The 18,119-nt window shown below is 45.2% G+C and overlaps 1 protein-coding gene across 1 annotated transcript in view; it reads right to left on the reverse strand.

The window, feature by feature from the left end:
• Positions 1–636: 636 nt before the first annotated feature.
• Positions 637–18,119, reverse strand: part of LOC146173793 (uncharacterized) — a 41,969-nt gene continuing 24,486 nt past the window's right edge. Inside the window, exons 4-5 of the mRNA XM_084583494.1 lie at positions 11,536–11,619; positions 637–838 (exon numbers count right to left, since the gene is read on the reverse strand). Coding sequence (XP_084439620.1) covers positions 672–838; positions 11,536–11,619 — 251 coding nt within the window. The 3' untranslated portion in view covers positions 637–671. The remainder of the gene's footprint in view (positions 839–11,535; positions 11,620–18,119) is intronic.

An 18,119-nucleotide genomic window follows, 5' to 3' on the forward strand; every position in this document is an offset into this window, starting at 1 on the left:
GCTGACAGGAGCCCAATAAGACATCGATAACGAAATATATGCTTTAAATAATCGCCTCAAGGTAATTTGATAAGCCATTGTTTTCTCGCACACGCACATCAAAATTTGTATTCGGAACCTAGCATAAGAATTCATAATGGCAGAGGAACACATTCGACCTCTTTATCGTAATACACAGGACCTATCTATTCGGAAATGGCAAGTACAGGAACAATTCACACCTCCGGATCTTCAAAACATATGCCACACATGGTATATAGAAGTCTTTTAAGGAGAACACATATAGGAGTCTTTATGAGTCATATAGGAGCCTGAGCGTCTTCCAACATCTCCACAAAAAAGCGTCGTTTTGGTCGCTATATGCTCCGCATCGGCTCCTACATAATCCCATATTATTGTACATAGGACCTGCAAAACTCGCTTGCAGGGCTTTTCAACAGAAATGGTCTAAAATTGGTCAAAAGTTCAGCTGTCGCTTCTAATGTACGTCGAAATTATTCCTGCCTTTGTTGATGAGCTTTAGACCTACACAATATAACTGGTTTGTGGCAGCAGAGTGAATGAAAACCCCATTTCGTTTATTTTCGTATGATTCAATATTTGAGATAATAGCTTACTATTGTATGTCTCACCAAGGTTTTGAAAATGAATTTATTTGGGTCATTTTATTTTTAACAGGCGGGCAATGGTTCATAAATGTTGATGTCACTGGTGCAGTTTTTCTTCCAAAGCTCAACGCTGAATCCCGTATAATTAGTGCAGTGTTGCAGGTATACAGCTCCACAAGATTCAGGAATACGACTCTCAACTGTTTCCCTTGTCATTAGAATGTCGCAGTCTATAAAAAATATTTACAAGTAACCATCAGATCAACACAAGTCGCTCTTATGTTCATGTGGAAGAATGAAAATAGCAAATAACATCTTCACCAAATACGCATTGTACGGCTAGTATTTTGCTTAATCCTGCGAAAATGTTGATAGTTAACAATACCTGCTTATAAATGATCAGCCGGTGGATCAATATTCGTCGTACTGAATATGATACATTTTTGATTTAAAGAAGTAAATTGTAAGCAGGATACGTAAGTCACCATGAACGTTCGAAGCAGATTATAAGAGTGTCACTATTTCTATAAAATATTTTGTAGCTTCCAAATAGCAAGCCTCATGAAGCTCTTGCGTAGAAGAAACGTTTCGCCATGTTGGAATGCATCACACCATTAAAAAAATCCTAATTTGGGATTTTTTGCTCAACGGGATGAGGAGTGAACATCTTGTAGGAAATGTATGGTTTCGGAGGTGTGAAAGTTGCGCGATTTTGAAACAGAGATGAGTGTAGGCCACAGCAATGTCGGGCGGAAGGTTTTATACAGTGAATTAGCAAGGAACAAATCAGGCAGCAAGCATTGCATTGTGCGATTATAATGAAACCTTCGTTGTTAATGGGAACAAGCTTTCCCCTGGCCTGGTGCTCTGATCTTGTGGGGTGAAATGCTTGGGAAAAGGGGTCATGGCCCAAGGAGCTGCTCCGATGTGGCAGTGATCCGTTCTACCATCGGACAACAATAAGTCCGCCTCGCGCGGCAAAAGCTCCTTATGTGGCACTTTTTTAGAACTGCTGCAGCTGAGCCTCAAAAAGAGCACTGTAGGTGAGGCTCTAAGGAAGTACGTTGGAAGACAAACATGAACCACCTTTGCAGGCTGCGAGGTTCGAAACTGGGTTTAGGCCCACATAGGAGGGAGGCGCAGAGGGGTTTACAGAGCTTCTCCCAAGCGCGCAACCCTATAAAAGCCGAGCGCCAGGCCGGGGGACGCTTGTACCTATTTTTACCGGCGTGTGTCCGGCGGTGTGTTTCGAACTAACCGGGAAGAAGCTCCGCTAACCCCGTTGCACCCTCCGGGGCAGAATGTGGTCCTTCTTTTGTAGCGGTTGCTGCTGGTGCCAAGGCTCAGAGAGAGAGCAGAGACGAACATGAACCACCTTTGCAGGTTGCGAGGTTGTTGGAAACTAGGTTTCGCCCTCCAAGGACGCAGCGGTGTTTACGGAGCTTCTCCCAAGCGAATACTCCTAGGCCTGCAAAGGTCAGCTGGACCTTTGCCGGCCATTAGATCGTTCGAAACTTTCAGCCCTCGAAGGAGTACAGCAGTGTTAGCAGAGGCTCTTCCAAACGCCCACTCCTGAGAGAGCCGGCCGCCGGCTGGGGGACGCCTAATTGTATCCATTTTACCGGTGGGTGTCCGGCGGCGGGTTTCGAACTGACTACCTCCCGCAGCCGAGACGGGCGCAGGACTGCAGTGATTCTCTGAGAAGGGAACTTTATCAGTGACAGTGAACCTTTACATCTTTCGACACACTGGTTTAGAGCGTTTCGCACTTGAAACTTAAAGTGTGCAGATGGCTCGATTGTCTTTCCCTCCATGCATTTTTCAATAAAGTATGTTTGCGGGCTAATTGGTCTAATGCCTTTAGAACGAAAACAATCTAGCGCAAAAATTCGCTCACAAAAAAGAAAGAGACAAGGTGCTTGTTTGTTTTCCCCTTGTCTCTATCTTGTGCGCGTGAATTTTTTGCGCATGGTTTTTTCCCAGTTTTGAACCATGCTTTTTTCCACACGAAGAATGTGGAGCAGTTCGAATAGTCGCTAGCTTCTGGGATGTTGTACGGTAGAGTGCCTGGATAAGATAGATATTTTTTCCGCTGCACCTGAAAATCTCTGAGTGGTCTTCCTTTGAGACTCAATATTGCTATGATGAAATTTTATAGGCATAGTATGAACAGTCCGAAAACATGTGACAACGTAATAAGCCCACTGTCGGGCTACGGCGATAGCTTCATTATTGATTGAGCGTCCAGCAAAGCTGACCTGCGCGTTTCGGCTTGCATTCGAGTCAAGTTCATGGCTGTAAGTTAATGTAGTTATGGAGTGCTTTTAACTCCGGTTGTAGGCGATCATGAGGAGACCTCGAAAGAGAAGCAGGATATAACACCCGGATTGTGATTTCCAGTCATCAAAGCACCAAATGTGGAATATACGGGCAACGAACGCGGTTTACCGATAGGAGCTTAATTTCTTAGCCTCATAGAAGACGTATATACAAACGCTATGTGCTACACAAACATGTTATTACCTCAGTGCGTTTTAGTTTTGATGCGCATTGCTGATACGTCGAAACCTGTCACTCCTGATAGGCGCAAAATTGTCGTTCTTTTGAGTACATAAACAAGCCGTGAGTGGAAACATGTGTCCTAGCATAAATGTTAAGCCCTTATCACGGGTGCGCCTATGGTCAGCGCTGCTGTTTGTGTCGCAATCACTACATTGTCACTGCGTGCCCGCCTTCGTTCTGACACCGCGGTAGGATTAAACGCGCAGCAAGACATCAGTGATGTATGTATAAAACACGCGTCTCTAACTGCGTTTCAAGTTTCAAGATTGCATGCTTTGTGGTGAAAACGAGCCCGCGCTCGCTGCTGTCCATCAAGGTTTTTTCCGTTAGCACGTGCAGATGTGTCAACGTAATGAAGCTATTTTGAATAAGCTGCAACGAATCGAGCTAAGCAAACGATGCCGCTGTCACAATTGCTTAATCTAGGAAACGGAGCCAGACTACACGACAGCGCCAGTAAGAAAATTATTTGATGCGTGCATCTAGTCCACACTAAATGCAGTTTGACGCCATCTAGTATGTGGCATCACACTGTATTGTTGGCAGTGCGGCTGTTCAGTAGTGCAGTATTTCTGCGAATGTAATAGACCTCATCACAACAAGGCGTTTCCATTGCCCTGTCTCGAGGCCCATTACATGATTGTTTCCAGTCCGGGAATTAAATGACCTTAAAACGCTTCACACACACACGCGCGCGCGCACACACACACACACACACACACACACACACACACACACACACGCGCGCGCGCGCGCGCACACACACATACACACACACCTCACGCACACAAAAACAAGCAGGCCGTCGAACCGCTGCATAGTATTGTATAATATAAGGATAAACTGACAATAGAAAGACATCCTTTAGTGTTTTGTCTCGGACAAGGCTTGGTCTTTGTTATTCCCTGGCTGAAACGTTCCAGTAAATTTTCTGGCGTGTTGACTTGTTTGCATTTACTTATAGATATAGTTCCTCTAGTGCAATAAATAATGATACCGTATTGCTGCAAAATTCTTGGTGTATACATTTTAAACTGCAAAGATAAGATGACGCGAAAGCTCTAAACTGACCCTGCGACATGGTCACCCTCACCACTCCCACTCACACAGCGTTAGTCTCACGCTACAATCTAATGTAAAAAACTTTTTTCCCTACTCGGGTCACGCGCTAGTTACACAATGCTAGTGACACAAGTATAGAACTCGTCTTGAACATGCTGCCTTCGCGCCCTTGAGCACCTGCGTAGGGCTTGCAGCAGCCTCTTGCGCTCACTGGGCGACCGCCATAGTGTGCTCCCTGCGCGATGCAGATGAAGGAGGGAGAATTTATTCTGCAGCCACAAACACTATTCCTTGCTAAACGCTTGAAAAACCTTATTCAGAGTCCTAACTGGAAGGCCCCATAATCTGCAATAACACCGAGCGGGCTAGCTTTACAGGAGCAGTGTCCGACCGTGGCACTCTGTGCTGTTGTACGAGCCACAACACAACTAATTCGCTGATTTTCGCTATGCATCTTGGTAATTATTTCAGTCTATATAAATAAACAGTAACCATTTTTAGAGCAGTTATGAGCCCTTGTGTTCTTATGTTATCATTGTCGAGTATTTTCATGCTTTCCGACTGCTTTTATACATCTGTGAGGAAGAAATGAAGGCAACTCTGGTCACAATAAGTTTGACGTTTTCCTTAGAGAACTAAATAGAGATCGATTTCCGGACCGAGTTAGTAAGGGAAGTGCACTGGTTTAAGCGTCAATATCTCTCAATGGACCAAAAAATTCCTGATCTTGCCAAGTTTCTTAGGGCTTACCAAAGTCAGATTAAAGATCTGCCTACTCTAACCAAAGATGAAGAGAATATTAAAAGCACTGCAATGGAAACAGCTCGAGTGGTTATTGTTATACAGGCCCATCACAATGACACGGAAAATGGCTCAAAATAAAACCGCCTAATAGTCAATGGTTTACATGGTACTATCCGACCTGCTACCCATTCGCAATCGTAAGAACTCTTGACCACTGCTCTGGACGCCTTGGCACTGAGTAAAGTTCAAATGAAACCGAAAGTACTCACAGCTTTGGACAACACTCTAAAGGTAGGCAAAATCCTCCCAAATAGCACACATTACATGGCCCACCTGGGGCCCGTATGGACAAGTTGGGCTTGGGCAACCACGATAACACCCGTGAGGGCCCCCTTTAGGAATCAAGCGGGCAATCCCAATTTGGGCTTGCCCCTCCTTTTTCCATCTGGGCATCATATAGGTGTGGAAAGGGCTAGCTGAGTACATATTCCACATCTGGCCCTCAAGGGTCCCGCTCGCGGAATTTTAGGGCCGATGCAACAAAAGTTTGGGCTTTGTGTAGAAAAAGCCTGGGATAATCTCATTGGGGCTGCCCACTCAAAAGCGCAATGGGTCCCGCCTGGGCCGCGAGGGAAGGTGAAACGGAAATATTGGCTTCATGCAGAAAATTCCTGGGCAGCCCCAAATGGGGCTGCCCTCCAAAAACCTAGGTAATTTTCGCATGGCCTGTAGCCGGGCAGGAGAGGGCTCCTTTCCACTTCTGCCCGCATCGGTCTCCTTCGGGGCACTTTAGGGCACATCCGATGCAAATGTGGGCCTAACGCAAATAGTAGACGGGCTAGACCAAATGTGGCTGCGCACTCAAACACTGAATAGGTCCCTTAAAAGGTGGTTTGCAGTAACTGTTCCGCTTTACGAGTATGTAATGAACTACCTGAAATGTTTTCCAGCGCCATTATTATTCTACATAAAACACCGAAATAAATATTCAGACTGACATTTGGGGGGTGTTGTGGGCCAGACCACATACGTGTAATGAATTGCGAATAAATTTCTCCTATGTTACTGAGTGCCGGATAAAGATAAATAAACAGTGCTCAATGTTTCACACTTGATGAATAATGGAACTTGGGCAGCCTCGAAAATACCAGATTCAACCCATGAGAGCAACTCGCGTGAGAGCCCGAAAGGGAATGCCCTCCGCAAAGCCCGCGCCGGAAAAATTCAGGTATTGGAGAGATTAATCGACATAAAATTAAAACCTTGATGTAAGGGGCGGCACTGCCTTTATAAACGTAGGAGCCATTAATTATTCTGGTATACTGCCCATATTCAGCTATCTGGGCTGAATGCGGGCAGCCCACACGGATACAACCTTGATGTAAGGGGCGGCACTGCCTTTATAAACGTAGGAGCCATTAATTATTCTGGTATACTGCGCATATTCAGCTATCTGGGCTGAATGCGGGCAGCCTTATTTGGGCTGCCCACACGGATACAGATTGGGACCAATCGCGGCAAATTGGGCAGCCCATGCGGGCCCCCTCTGGGTACGAATTGCAAATCCCGCATGGGGCCCATATGGGCTGCCCCCGCGGGCAAAACGCGGGCCCCACGTCATAGCCCATTTTGTGCTACCTGGGCTTATACTGTTAGAATTCTTTAAAACTGAATTGTCAGTTCCGTCTAAATGTCCATACCGATGACGCCTTTCTGAATTGCTGGAAGCGCCTTGTAGAATTTGTTAAGGTAAAGACTGGCGCCTTCTCTTAGGACTGAACAACACCATATTCGCACAAAACGCTACGTGCTTGATGCCATTTCGTAGTGTTTAAAACAAATATCGTAACGAACAACAAATTCTTACCGGACATCAGAATCTTCCGAGCCAGTTCCTCGCACCAATATTTCCTTATCGGTAATATTGTCACGTAGTTGTGACAAGGCTGTAGACACCAAAGGAAGACACAGGCTTGGTACTGAAATTACCTCTTTATTGTGCTGACGTACACCCGCAAAAGAATGACGCAACCTGGCGGCGGCGATAGCAACAAACGTGCTCATCGATCGTCGAATAAAAGAATGCCTGTCGCACACGTTAACGCCCAATTTAAAGGCGGCTCAGAACCATCTAGGTAATGTTCAAGAACTGTCACTAGTACAACATGGAACATTGTAAAAACATACGCGAGTGGCCGGAATCTTCTAGACAGATCTCGGAGCATCTTGCCGACACCACCGAGTTTCTAAAAAGGACTTTGCATCACATTCTCCCATCAGCAAACGTCATGACATGCGTATGAGCGACAAGGTATCAGTCACTAAATCTGCGCGTACAGGCTTGGGTAAAGAGGTGAGATGGCACCATGTGACTCGCTCAGATTCGCGCTCGCACCTTCATATGCCGGTAGTTTATCGCCATCCGCTGTCGTGATGTAGGCTGTTGGGGTGCGCAGGCCTTGCCAAGATCTCGGTGGCGATAATCTTGCCCGACAAAGACACTGCTAAAGGTGCATCTCGCGACATCGAGCATTATCAAACAAAGAATGTAGGGTTGATACGCTTGCCGGAATCACAGAGATAAGGCCGCGTGCCGGCGGCTGTGAAAAAAAAGCAAATTCAGGTTTGAAGGTTTCGCTGAAATATTTAGTAATATTCGCACGTTCCTCTGGAATGCGATATCCTGTCAAATCTTTTATCAAATGCGAGCAATCTACTTTTACTATTAGACGCACGAATAAATAACTTCAGCGACCTAGATATTCTGTTCAACCCGGCTGATTTTCATCTTTTTCACGTCGATATTGGAAAGATGCTCGTGAGGGACGTATTCTTGATGTCGTCAGTCAGCAGTTATCTTGTTCTGGCATTATCGTACCGTAAGATGCAGAAATATGGATCATGTACCGAACTATGCCACTGACGCTACAATCTTGTTTATAAGTAGGCGATCTCGCAGTTGTCGCGACTTTTCTCAGAAACTCCGCAACGTACCGAATAAATTAATTTCATAACAGGAGCGCGCATCTTCCTTTCGCTATTTCACCTACCTTAACATCGATTGGAGTGAGCAGCTCCAGCTCATAGTGAATCTATATAGAAATAATGAATTCAAAGACCCTTGCTTTAATTTATTCATAATAAACCACATATAGAGACAGCTGATTGTCCGTTTGCTGTTGTCTGATGAATGAACGAGAATAAAGTAAATTTTGCCACGTTTCACTTTTACCTGCGTTAACAAAAACCTCAGCAAACTTATTAGTCTCAATAACAAGAAAAAATGCGAAGTAATTTACAATGAAAAAACTAACGTGTTCCCAATATTTGGAACCTTTTTTGAAATAAAAGTGTAAATGAAAGCAAAAATGCATTCCGATATACTAGGATGCAAGAAGAGGTACGGAATATTCATTTAACAAAACGTACACTCTTACACACAATGGCATTATTATGAGTGCCTCGACCACAAGCCTCGCCTTTCTTCCCCAGTGAGCTCTCCCCATGTTATTCTCTTTAATAAACGTCCCGTGCACTGATTCTGTCGTGCACTCGCCCCTCCCTAATAATCTAATAGAAATGTTGAGGTATCTTTTACAAGGACTAAGGCTTAAGGGAGTGGGGGGGGGGGGTACGTTAACTGCGTCGAGAAAGTGCTGCTACGGCTCTCAATAGATGCAGTGCTGAGCACTGCCATACTTTTCCAAGGCCAGCTTCTTTGTTGGGCCTACGCCGCCGTTTGTGCACGTGCCCTCGGATGCACACATCAGGAGCAAGCGACTACAAGAGATTAGACGGTCGTGTACAAGAACTGAAGGCTTGCGCCTGTGCCAAATATACAATGTTAGGAGTCGATGCTTGTTCCGGGGTCGGGAAGACAATAGTCAGCACAAGTTGAGCATAGCTGCATGCTATGTCTCATGGCTAGTATTTAAATAATACTGAAAACTGGGCACTGTTGAAACATTAAACAGCCGAGCTAACCAATAAATTTATCCCACCAAGCAGATTTTGAAAGACCAATAAAAACCTAGGTTTGAGAAAGCTCTAACTCTCGTAAAAAGAAAAACTCTCATGTCACATAGCCAAGCGCCAACCATACATGCAGAGGTGAGGAAAATACTGCGAAGCTGAAGACAAACACCTGGTTCCGAGTGAGCCTGCTAAGCTTTCATTTTCCAAAGTATTCTTACTGAAATGATAGCCAATTTACTAAATGTTGAGGATGCGATAAATCTTAAGGAAATGCGCATTTAATGCTCACTAACAATGCTGTTGAAGCCATCACCAATACGAATATATTTGACATTGTATTTTAGTACGTTGTAGTGATGAAACCCAAAGCCATGGTTTACCGCTTATTATCACTACAGGGATGAAAGGGATATCCTTCAGCAGCAGTACGATTTCGTGCGTAATCGAGAAATTTAGTATTCATCAGTCACTCGCATACACGATATCTATTCAAAAATATTGAAGAATACTACATCAACGTACTTCAGTATTTTCTTTGTTTGTGCAGCCACTGTCAGTATTAACCACAAATATGGAATTGAAATCGGGGAACGCCGTCTCTTCCACAAGAAAGGTACTACTGATTCAATTCTTAATTATCGCCCCATTTCATCAAAACCTGTACCCTACAAAGAAATAGAACATGTGATTTACTCCAAAAGCATGCGCCTTAGAATCAAACTTCTTCGGTGCGTGGCTGAATACATTTCGCAAGGGTTTCTCTGCAAAATTCAGCTAGCAATTTAACTTGAAGGCATTTACAACAACCTTGATATTAACCGAAAAACCTAAGCTAGTTTCGTTGACCTCGCTAACTCGAAAAAATCCTCCTTTATCCTGGCTTATAAATCTTTCCGAATTGAAGCTACACTCTAAGGCCATTTCATGTTTGAAGGAGTTGTCACACCTCTCTGTGAATTTGCCTTTACCGATATCCAAACCTGTATCGCACTTCGGTATCGCACTGAGCTTCGTCATCCCGCTGGATTTTCTTTTGCCTCATTTATATATCGATTAACACAAGTATATATCTGGTCACATCCACTTATTTGTAAATGACTGTGTTATTTAACATTATTGTCTAAATTTTCGGACCTAGAATACCTTCAGGTAGACATATAGCATGTGCAAAATTTCTTTCCAGCGAATTATCATGCTGAACTCCAACAAATATAAGTATGAATATCTCGTTTTCCACAATCGCAAATAATTTGCTTTCCAATAAAGTTTCTACCTCCCCAGTTGAACTTGTTTAGAAGTACAAATATTTAATTGCCAAGATTTCGTATGAATTATCGTAGAAATCGCACACGGGAAACCTTATATCATTGGTTAATAAACCACTAGGTTCCTTAAAAAAAGATTTGTTAGAAGCTCCGCGACATCAATTACAAGCATAAATTTCATTTATCTGAACTAAACTAAGATATCCACACCCTAACTGCAATCTCCATCAAATGTATTTGATAACAGCCTTTGAATGCGTACAAAACAGGGCCACCAGATTCTTTCACTCTTCGTATTCATTCAAGCGGAGCATGTCTACAAAATTGCAGTAAGATGTACGCGGTATGGGAGAGGAATTAGAATTTTGATTGATTTAGAAAAATATTTAACACGCAATTCAGTAGTGGTACTCTACGTCACTATTTAGAAGGAGTATGCTCGTAATGGATCTCTGAAAGCTTGTCCTGGTTGTCTACCTAGCCGGGCTCTCAACTTCAGTGTAATAAACAATCAACAAGCGGCGTTTATATAAACGTATTTTACATAGTTTGTGGATTTCTTTTCACTGCGTAATATATTTGAAAATGACAAGCCAACCTGTTTTACTTGCTGTATTATAAGACCGGGGTCAAGTGGATGCAGCTAGCACAGAACCGGGTTAAGTGGAGAAATATGGGAGAGGCCTTCGCCCTGCAGTGGGTCCCATCTCGGCTGCGGGAGGTGGTCAGTTCGAAACCCGCCGCCGGACACCCACCGGTAAAATTGGGTACAAGCGTCTCCCGGCCCGGCGCCCGGCTCTTTCAGGGGTGTGCGTTTGGAAGAGGCTCTGCTAACCCTGCTGTGCTCCTTCGGGGGCTTAGTTTCGAACAACCATGGCCTGCAAAGGCCGTGCTGAAAAAAAAAGGGCCACATAATGGGCTTTTTGCCGCGAGAGGCGGACTTATTGTTGTCCGATGGCGGAACGAATCACTGCCACATCGGCGCAAGTATTTAGGCCGTGACACCTTTTCCCAAGCATTTCGCCCCAGAAGAGCCGAGCACCAGGCCGGGGGAAAGCTTGTACCCATTGAAAAACCGGTGGGTAACCGGCGGCACCATGGATCGAACCCGGTACCTCCCGAATGCGAGGCGGATCTGCCCCAGTTTGGGGTAGTGGCAGGGGTCAGCACGAGCGCAGTGCAATGCCCGCGCCTCTCCCTGGGGGCACCGCCTCGCTGATCACGGTAACCCCGGCACCAGATGTATCAGGCTGATGATGATGATGATGATGATGATGATAAATATAAGACTTAAAAGGAATGTAAATTTGTAGACTTACGTCTTTCGTTTTGTTTGGTATACCGCACAAGGACGAAACAAGTGTTGTTGTCGTTCTTCGTCATAAGCTTGACAGTTACATTATCTGGAGAATATATACAAAGAAACAGGGATAATAATAATCAACCAAATAAACGACTAGTTTTATCGCTTTTACATTACCGTCTAGTGAGCCGTCGCAAAATATTTGCTTGGGTAGCATACAATCGTACGTGGCACTTCTTAATATGCAGCGGTAATACCAATTCTATTTTCATGCGCTCTTGAAACGAACGCCTGTTAGTAAATTCATATAAGTTGAGTTGATTTGAGTTGTTGCATGCTACATGTGGGATTAGTCTCTCTTATTCTGCTGGCAATAGCTCCACCGTAGCGTCATTTATGTGTTAAAAAATCGTAATATCTGTTAAACCTGGTCCACAGTGCGCACAGTCACTTATAACGACATATTCCACTCCAGTAGTCACCATCTATTTATTCACTCACAGTATAACATCTATTCATTTCTGTCACCATCTATTCATTCACTCACAGTATAACAGTCAGCTCTAGAAGTCACCATCTATGCTCACACTTACTCACAGTATAACATATTCCACTCCAGAAGTCACCATCTACGCACACATTTACTCACAATACAACATTATCCATTCCAGCTGTCACCATCTAGAGTCAAGATCAGTGTCCTGCAGAAATTGTAAAATACGGCGTGGAGCCTGCCTTCTACATGTGAGGTTTCCACTCGGGTAGACAGTGTCCTGAAGTGCACTTCGAAGGGCTCCTTTCGTCTTGAAGCCAGCGAGCATCAGACACCTTTCCACGTTGTCCTTTCTGGACGCACATAGCATAACGTTCTATATCCCCGCAAACACAGCATATAGAACATAGCGGAGACGATGACAAGCCCATCCTATGCCTCCAGGCAGGAGTATGAGCAGAGTCAGTGCAAATTCGATGTAGTAGAGTTGCCTGATGTCTTCTCAGTCCCTATAATCATACAACTCACATAATTCAGTGCCTGCTAATATTGTTACCAGAATGGGTGAAACCTTTCGTATAGTTTCTATACTACAGCAAAGTGTTCATACGCGTGTTCATTTGTTTATACTTCATTCACCACGCACGTATTTTAACGGGACCTAGCATGCGCGTCTGTTGCCTCAGTGAACACCACGATTGACTACATGCTTAAGATGTATGAAACTAAGCAATATTCCTTGATTTTCTTTCTTCAGAAACATTTCTGACTTGTTTCCTCTATATTTTCATCTTTTCAAGCATTCTCAGGTCCCTGCGCTAAACGCTAGGCAGGCCTTAGGTTTAAAAATGTAATCTATTGTAAATATTGAATTCTCGACCCCGAAAGAGACAAGGTAGTTGATCGAGAGCGTATAATATTAATCGAAAAAAATTGTGTAATCAAATGAACAAGAGGCACTCATATTATCCAGGCACTAGGGGCTTTATAAACTGCTGACTACAAATTAGGACCTTGCTAACGAACTGGAATAATAACCCCGCTTTCAATTATCGCACTCTATAAACGCCTCTTTGTCTTCAATTAGAAAGGACTAAACTAAATTCCTCGAAATTGAGTTTTCAGCAAACAAGATAGAGCGAACATATGTGCGGAGCCTCACCGCAACTTCCTTCTACCTGCTTCCAATCCATGTTTCAGCAGCATGACAGATATTGCCAGAATGCGAACGCGTGTGAAACCTGCGCAATTGAAGCCTCCACTTTCCAAAGGTGCCAGGAATTCTCGCCTTTGTTGCCGCAGCCTCGTTTCTTTGTGGTGCCAGATTCATATTTATCTGGCTGCATCTTGGCCCCGCCTTCTTAATTTTTCCCCAGAAAAGGTAGCCCACTGCTACCTCCAATTACCTCCAGAAGCTATCCATCCCGGTATAATCGCTCGCATTGGTGGGCAAAAAAGTAGCGGCGACGCAAAATGTAAAAAAAAGAAATGAAATTGAAAGCAGTAAAATTACGTGGTAAATAAATGGCTGTGGACGCTAGGGATTATCAGCAGCATCAGAATCTTCTATTCATGACTCGATGACTGCTTGACTACTCACAAATCAGTATAAAATTACTTATAAAGGCTAACTCCTTCGCTTGGTCTAATAATGTCCTGCGAGCAAAACCATAAAAAATACTGAAGAAACTGTACTGCAGAAAAGTGAAATCGTGACCATTTTGCAACATTAGACGCGACGTTAACTTTATATTTATTACATGTGTAAATTTGCTCGTTTTAAATTTTCACTTTTTAATGCTCACTTCGTTTCTATTTTTGTACTTAATATTTTGTTTCCTTTATTTCTCTGATAGCTCTTAAGACGAGAAGGATCGCATACACGTTCCAGGAAGCTGGCGCGAGGCTCTACAAACAGATAGCAAAATCACTACAACCGCATGCCAAACCTGAAATGTTACGACACATAAACAGATGAAGACTCTCAGCCGAGATTTAACTGAGTCTTGGTTAAGAGTATAGCGTTGACGAAGTCCCACTTGAGGCTGTGCGCTGCGTGCACAGCCTCATGTTAAGCTCCAGCCTCCCAGTTAATTCCTTTGCTGCAACCGCAATGGGCTCACACGCCTGCACTGTCGTATGCACGTCTGGACGATTTCCAGCCTGTATGTGCGAAATATGAACGACACTACATCATACGCCTTGGGCGAGATGTAGGATCAACGAGCCCGACTTCACATTCCCCGTAGAGTCAAGTTACTGGCGAGAAGTCACCTGCTCTCCAGCCACTATTCGGCCATGAAGGTTCTACAAGTGCATCTTCAGACGCTTGGTTTTGGTTTGTGGGGTTTAACTTCCCAAAGCGACTAAGGCTATTAGAGACGCCGTAGTAGAGGGCTCCGGAAATTTCGACCACTTGGGGTTCTTTAACGTGCACTGAGATCGAAAAGCACATGGACGCCACTCCGTGTCGCCTCCTTTGAAACGCAGCCGCCGAGGCCGGGATTCGATCCCGCGTCCTTGGGCACAGTAGTCGAGCTCCTTAATCGCGGCGCCACCCCGGCGGGGCCATATTCAGATGCTGTTACGACCAAGCATCCGCAATTGCGCGCTCTATTGTTCGCCTGTGGGCATGGATAAGTTTTGTGAATATGTGGTGATGGTCCAATGGCTCTAAGTGAGCCTGTTTCCAGGAATCCTGTTTTGTAAGCATGTTTTGCTTTGTGGACAACCTGCAAATGCCAAATTGACCCTGTCAAGAGAACGTCTGGAAAAACACAAAGAAACGTCCCCCTGCGGGAAATAGCAGGAAGTGCTTTCTTTCTTTTGTCCACCCTTCCAGTCGAGAAGTGCTATCCTCCAGTGATGAATGCCTCCTATCCAAAGGAGACGACAGAGTGACATGTCCGCTGACGTGCAGGACAAGAAAGGAGCATGACTCATACGGCCATTAAGTGATTTCCCGGGAATGCAGGAAAGATTTGCAATTGTCGAAAAGGGACCATGTTGGGAGCCCTATGCGGCGCCACGTGCACTCGGGTTTCTGAGAAGTAAAACCCCTTGTCAGAACCAGCTTGTGGTTTCTTTGCTGAAGAATAGAAATGTACCTCCTCTCCTCGCCGTTCCCAAGCTTTTCCCGCCAACAAGTGATCACGCCCAACGAATGAATGCCGGACCAGTCAGTGCTTCAGACCATCAGTGCAGTGAAGTGTTCGATTGGATGCCGATACCTGAGGGGCGTGCCCTGGATTTGGTTGGTCAGCATCTTCAGAGAGGGGCTGGACATAGGGGGTTTTTAAGGACGCTGCAGAGCACGAAATGTCGCTCTGGGCCCTGGGTAAACGGCTCATCCAGTCGCTTCTCGCTATGAACTCTTAACGCTTGCCATTTTGCTGATGTACCCTTCTTTTTCGTGTAAATATTCTTGTAAATACGTTTTCTCAAAGTGCCAGTAAACCTGCTTGTACATATTTTACCAACTTCGAATATTCAGTCCTTCTTCAACCCCGAGTCTCTGCACGCTACCAAGTGAAGGCCGGGTCGACGTAGCCCCAGCGTCACGACAACTGGTGATCAGCGGTGGGACCTGAATCTACAAGCACAACGACTGGTGCCCAGCGTTGGGATCTGAATCTACAAGCACAACATCTGGTGATTGGAGGTGGATCTGAAGCTACAAGCCACAACACCTTGTGATCGGAGGTGGCATCTCAAGCAACAAGCAGGAGCAACAATCGGCCAAGAGGGCAGCTCGGAACATCGATCGCATGTGTGGGTGAGTGCTTGGCTTTTCTTCTGATGTGGACCAGGTTCTAGAACAGGGTTAGATTTTAAGAACTGGTAAAAAGTGTTGAAACGCCTTTAGGTTTGGTAGTTTGCACTGTTGTTTTGGAAGTAGCCGACACTCGGAGCGATCATGGACCTACAAAAGCTGCAGAAACCGGAACTGTTGCTATTGTGTGAGGAATTGGGAATTAATACAAGTGGTTTGGCACGAAAACCCTTGATTATAAAGGCAATCACTGATCTGGGAACCGATGATGAGGAGCTCAGTGAAGCATGGAACCTCATCGGGCAAAAAAAGGAACAGCTCAGACAGCAGAAAGAGGAAAGGGAGCGCGAACGTCAGAGGGAAAAAGAGGAAAGAGAGCGTGAACTTGAGAGGGAAAAAGAGGAAAGGGAGCACGAACGTGAGAAGCTTGAAAGAGAAGCAAAAAAGCTGGACCAAGAAATTGAGCTCCGGAAATTAGAACTAGAGTTGAGCAAGAGGTCGGGCGATTGTCCCCAGCTAGCGGTACCTCGTCTCAACAAGGAGGCAGATTTCAAGATGTCAAAGTACATGCAGCCATATGTGATATCAGGGGATATCGGTCTGTATCTGGCTAACTTTGAGCGAACCTGCGAAAAACTGTCCTTCCAGCGAGACACTTGGTCTCAGAGATTATTGACGGTTCTGCCCAGCGAGGCAGCGGAGGTTGTCGCGCGGCTAAGCAAAGAGGACGCGGACAACTACGAGAAGGTCAAAGCTTGCCTTCTGAGAAAGTATAGGCTTAGCGCCGAGGCGTTCAGACAACGTTTTCGGAACGCTACTAAGTCCAGGGACGAGAGTTACCCTGAATTCCTGTACAATTTAAGAGTAAATTTGGGCGAGTGGCTAAAGAGCACAGATTCCTACAGTGATAGGGACGCTGTAGTCGAGCGAATTCTTTTGGAGCAGTTTTATAACTGCCTCCCAGAAAAAGAAAGAAATTGGTTACAGGACAGAGGCGAAATTAAGTCGGCAACTGAAGCTGCCGAACTTATTGAGGAGTATGCTTCGCGCCGACAATTCAGCAACCCAGCAGTGGATAGGCCCCGCAATCCCAAGTTCAGTGTGAAAAACCGTCAGGAAAGGCACTTTGCTAGAGTTGGAAACGAAGAAATGAAGGTTTCTTCAGGCAAATTCCCTAGAAAGGACGGCAGTGAGAAAAGTGGGGAAGTGACCAACGTGCAGAACACAAAGAATAAGCTTGAGGCTAGGAAGCCGCTCACATGCTTTAGGTGTAATGAGCAGGGTCACATTGCCGTCAACTGCCGGAAAGAAAAGATTGCTTTCTCGTATGTCAGGGACTGCGATGAAAATATGCAGCTTTTAGAACCCTACCTGCATGACCTAGTAGTCAACGGGAAGCCTTGCAAGGTACTGCGCGATTCGGCCGCAACGATGGATGTTGTCCATCCGGCGTATGTATCGCCTTCCGACTATACAGGACAGTGTGCATGGATCCGACAGGTAGTTGAGGAACAGAGTGTGTGCTTGCCGATCGCGAACGTGGTCATCGAGGGCCCTTTCGGCGAATTAACAACCGAGGCTGCCGTTTCAGGAAAGCTTCCTAAGTGCTATCCGTATTTGTTCTCCAACAAATCGGACATGCTACTGCGAAAGAGGGGCATCCTGTTCGGAGACAGAGTTGTGCAAGCCTTAACACGTTCAAGGGCGCGAGAACTAGCTACACTGCTCATACCAGAAAATTCCACAGCGGAAGAAACGGCAGTTAAAACAGTGGTCGATGTGGAAGATAGCAGGTCAGAAAACTTTGAGAGCGAGGCATCTCAGATATGTCAACTTGAAAGTGAGCTTGATGAGACGCGGAATGAGGACGTTCTTGAGAGTAACCTCTTGCCGCCAGTGTCTAGTAATCTCACGAGACTTTTAAGTGGAACCCGAGAGGACTTAGCTATAGAGCAAGCCAATGATCCCAAGATACAGGAGATAAGGGAGCGCCACCGCGCCACTAAGACAGCAAACAATATTTCTTTCGAGATGAGAAAGGGAGTGCTGTATCGCTTATTCAAGGATAAGCGCGGAGTAGAGCGGGACCAATTAGTTGTTCCCCAAAAGTACCGCGGAGACTTACTGCGACTTTCCCATGGCAGCTCGTGGTCATGTCACCTTGGAATAAAGAAAACAAAGCAGAGGCTGTTGCAAGAATACTATTGGCCTGGATGTTTTAAGGACACGGAAAATTTTGTACGGTCATGCGACACGTGCCAGCGGGTTGGAAAGGCGCAAGATAAGTGGAAAGCTCCGATGGTGTTAGTACCAATCATTACCGAGCCGTTTCACC

The sequence above is a fragment of the Amblyomma maculatum genome, chromosome 11 (assembly GCF_055883805.1).
Source record: "Amblyomma maculatum isolate TAMU_Amacu chromosome 11, ASM5588380v1, whole genome shotgun sequence".
Taxonomy (NCBI): Eukaryota; Metazoa; Arthropoda; class Arachnida; order Ixodida; family Ixodidae; genus Amblyomma; species Amblyomma maculatum.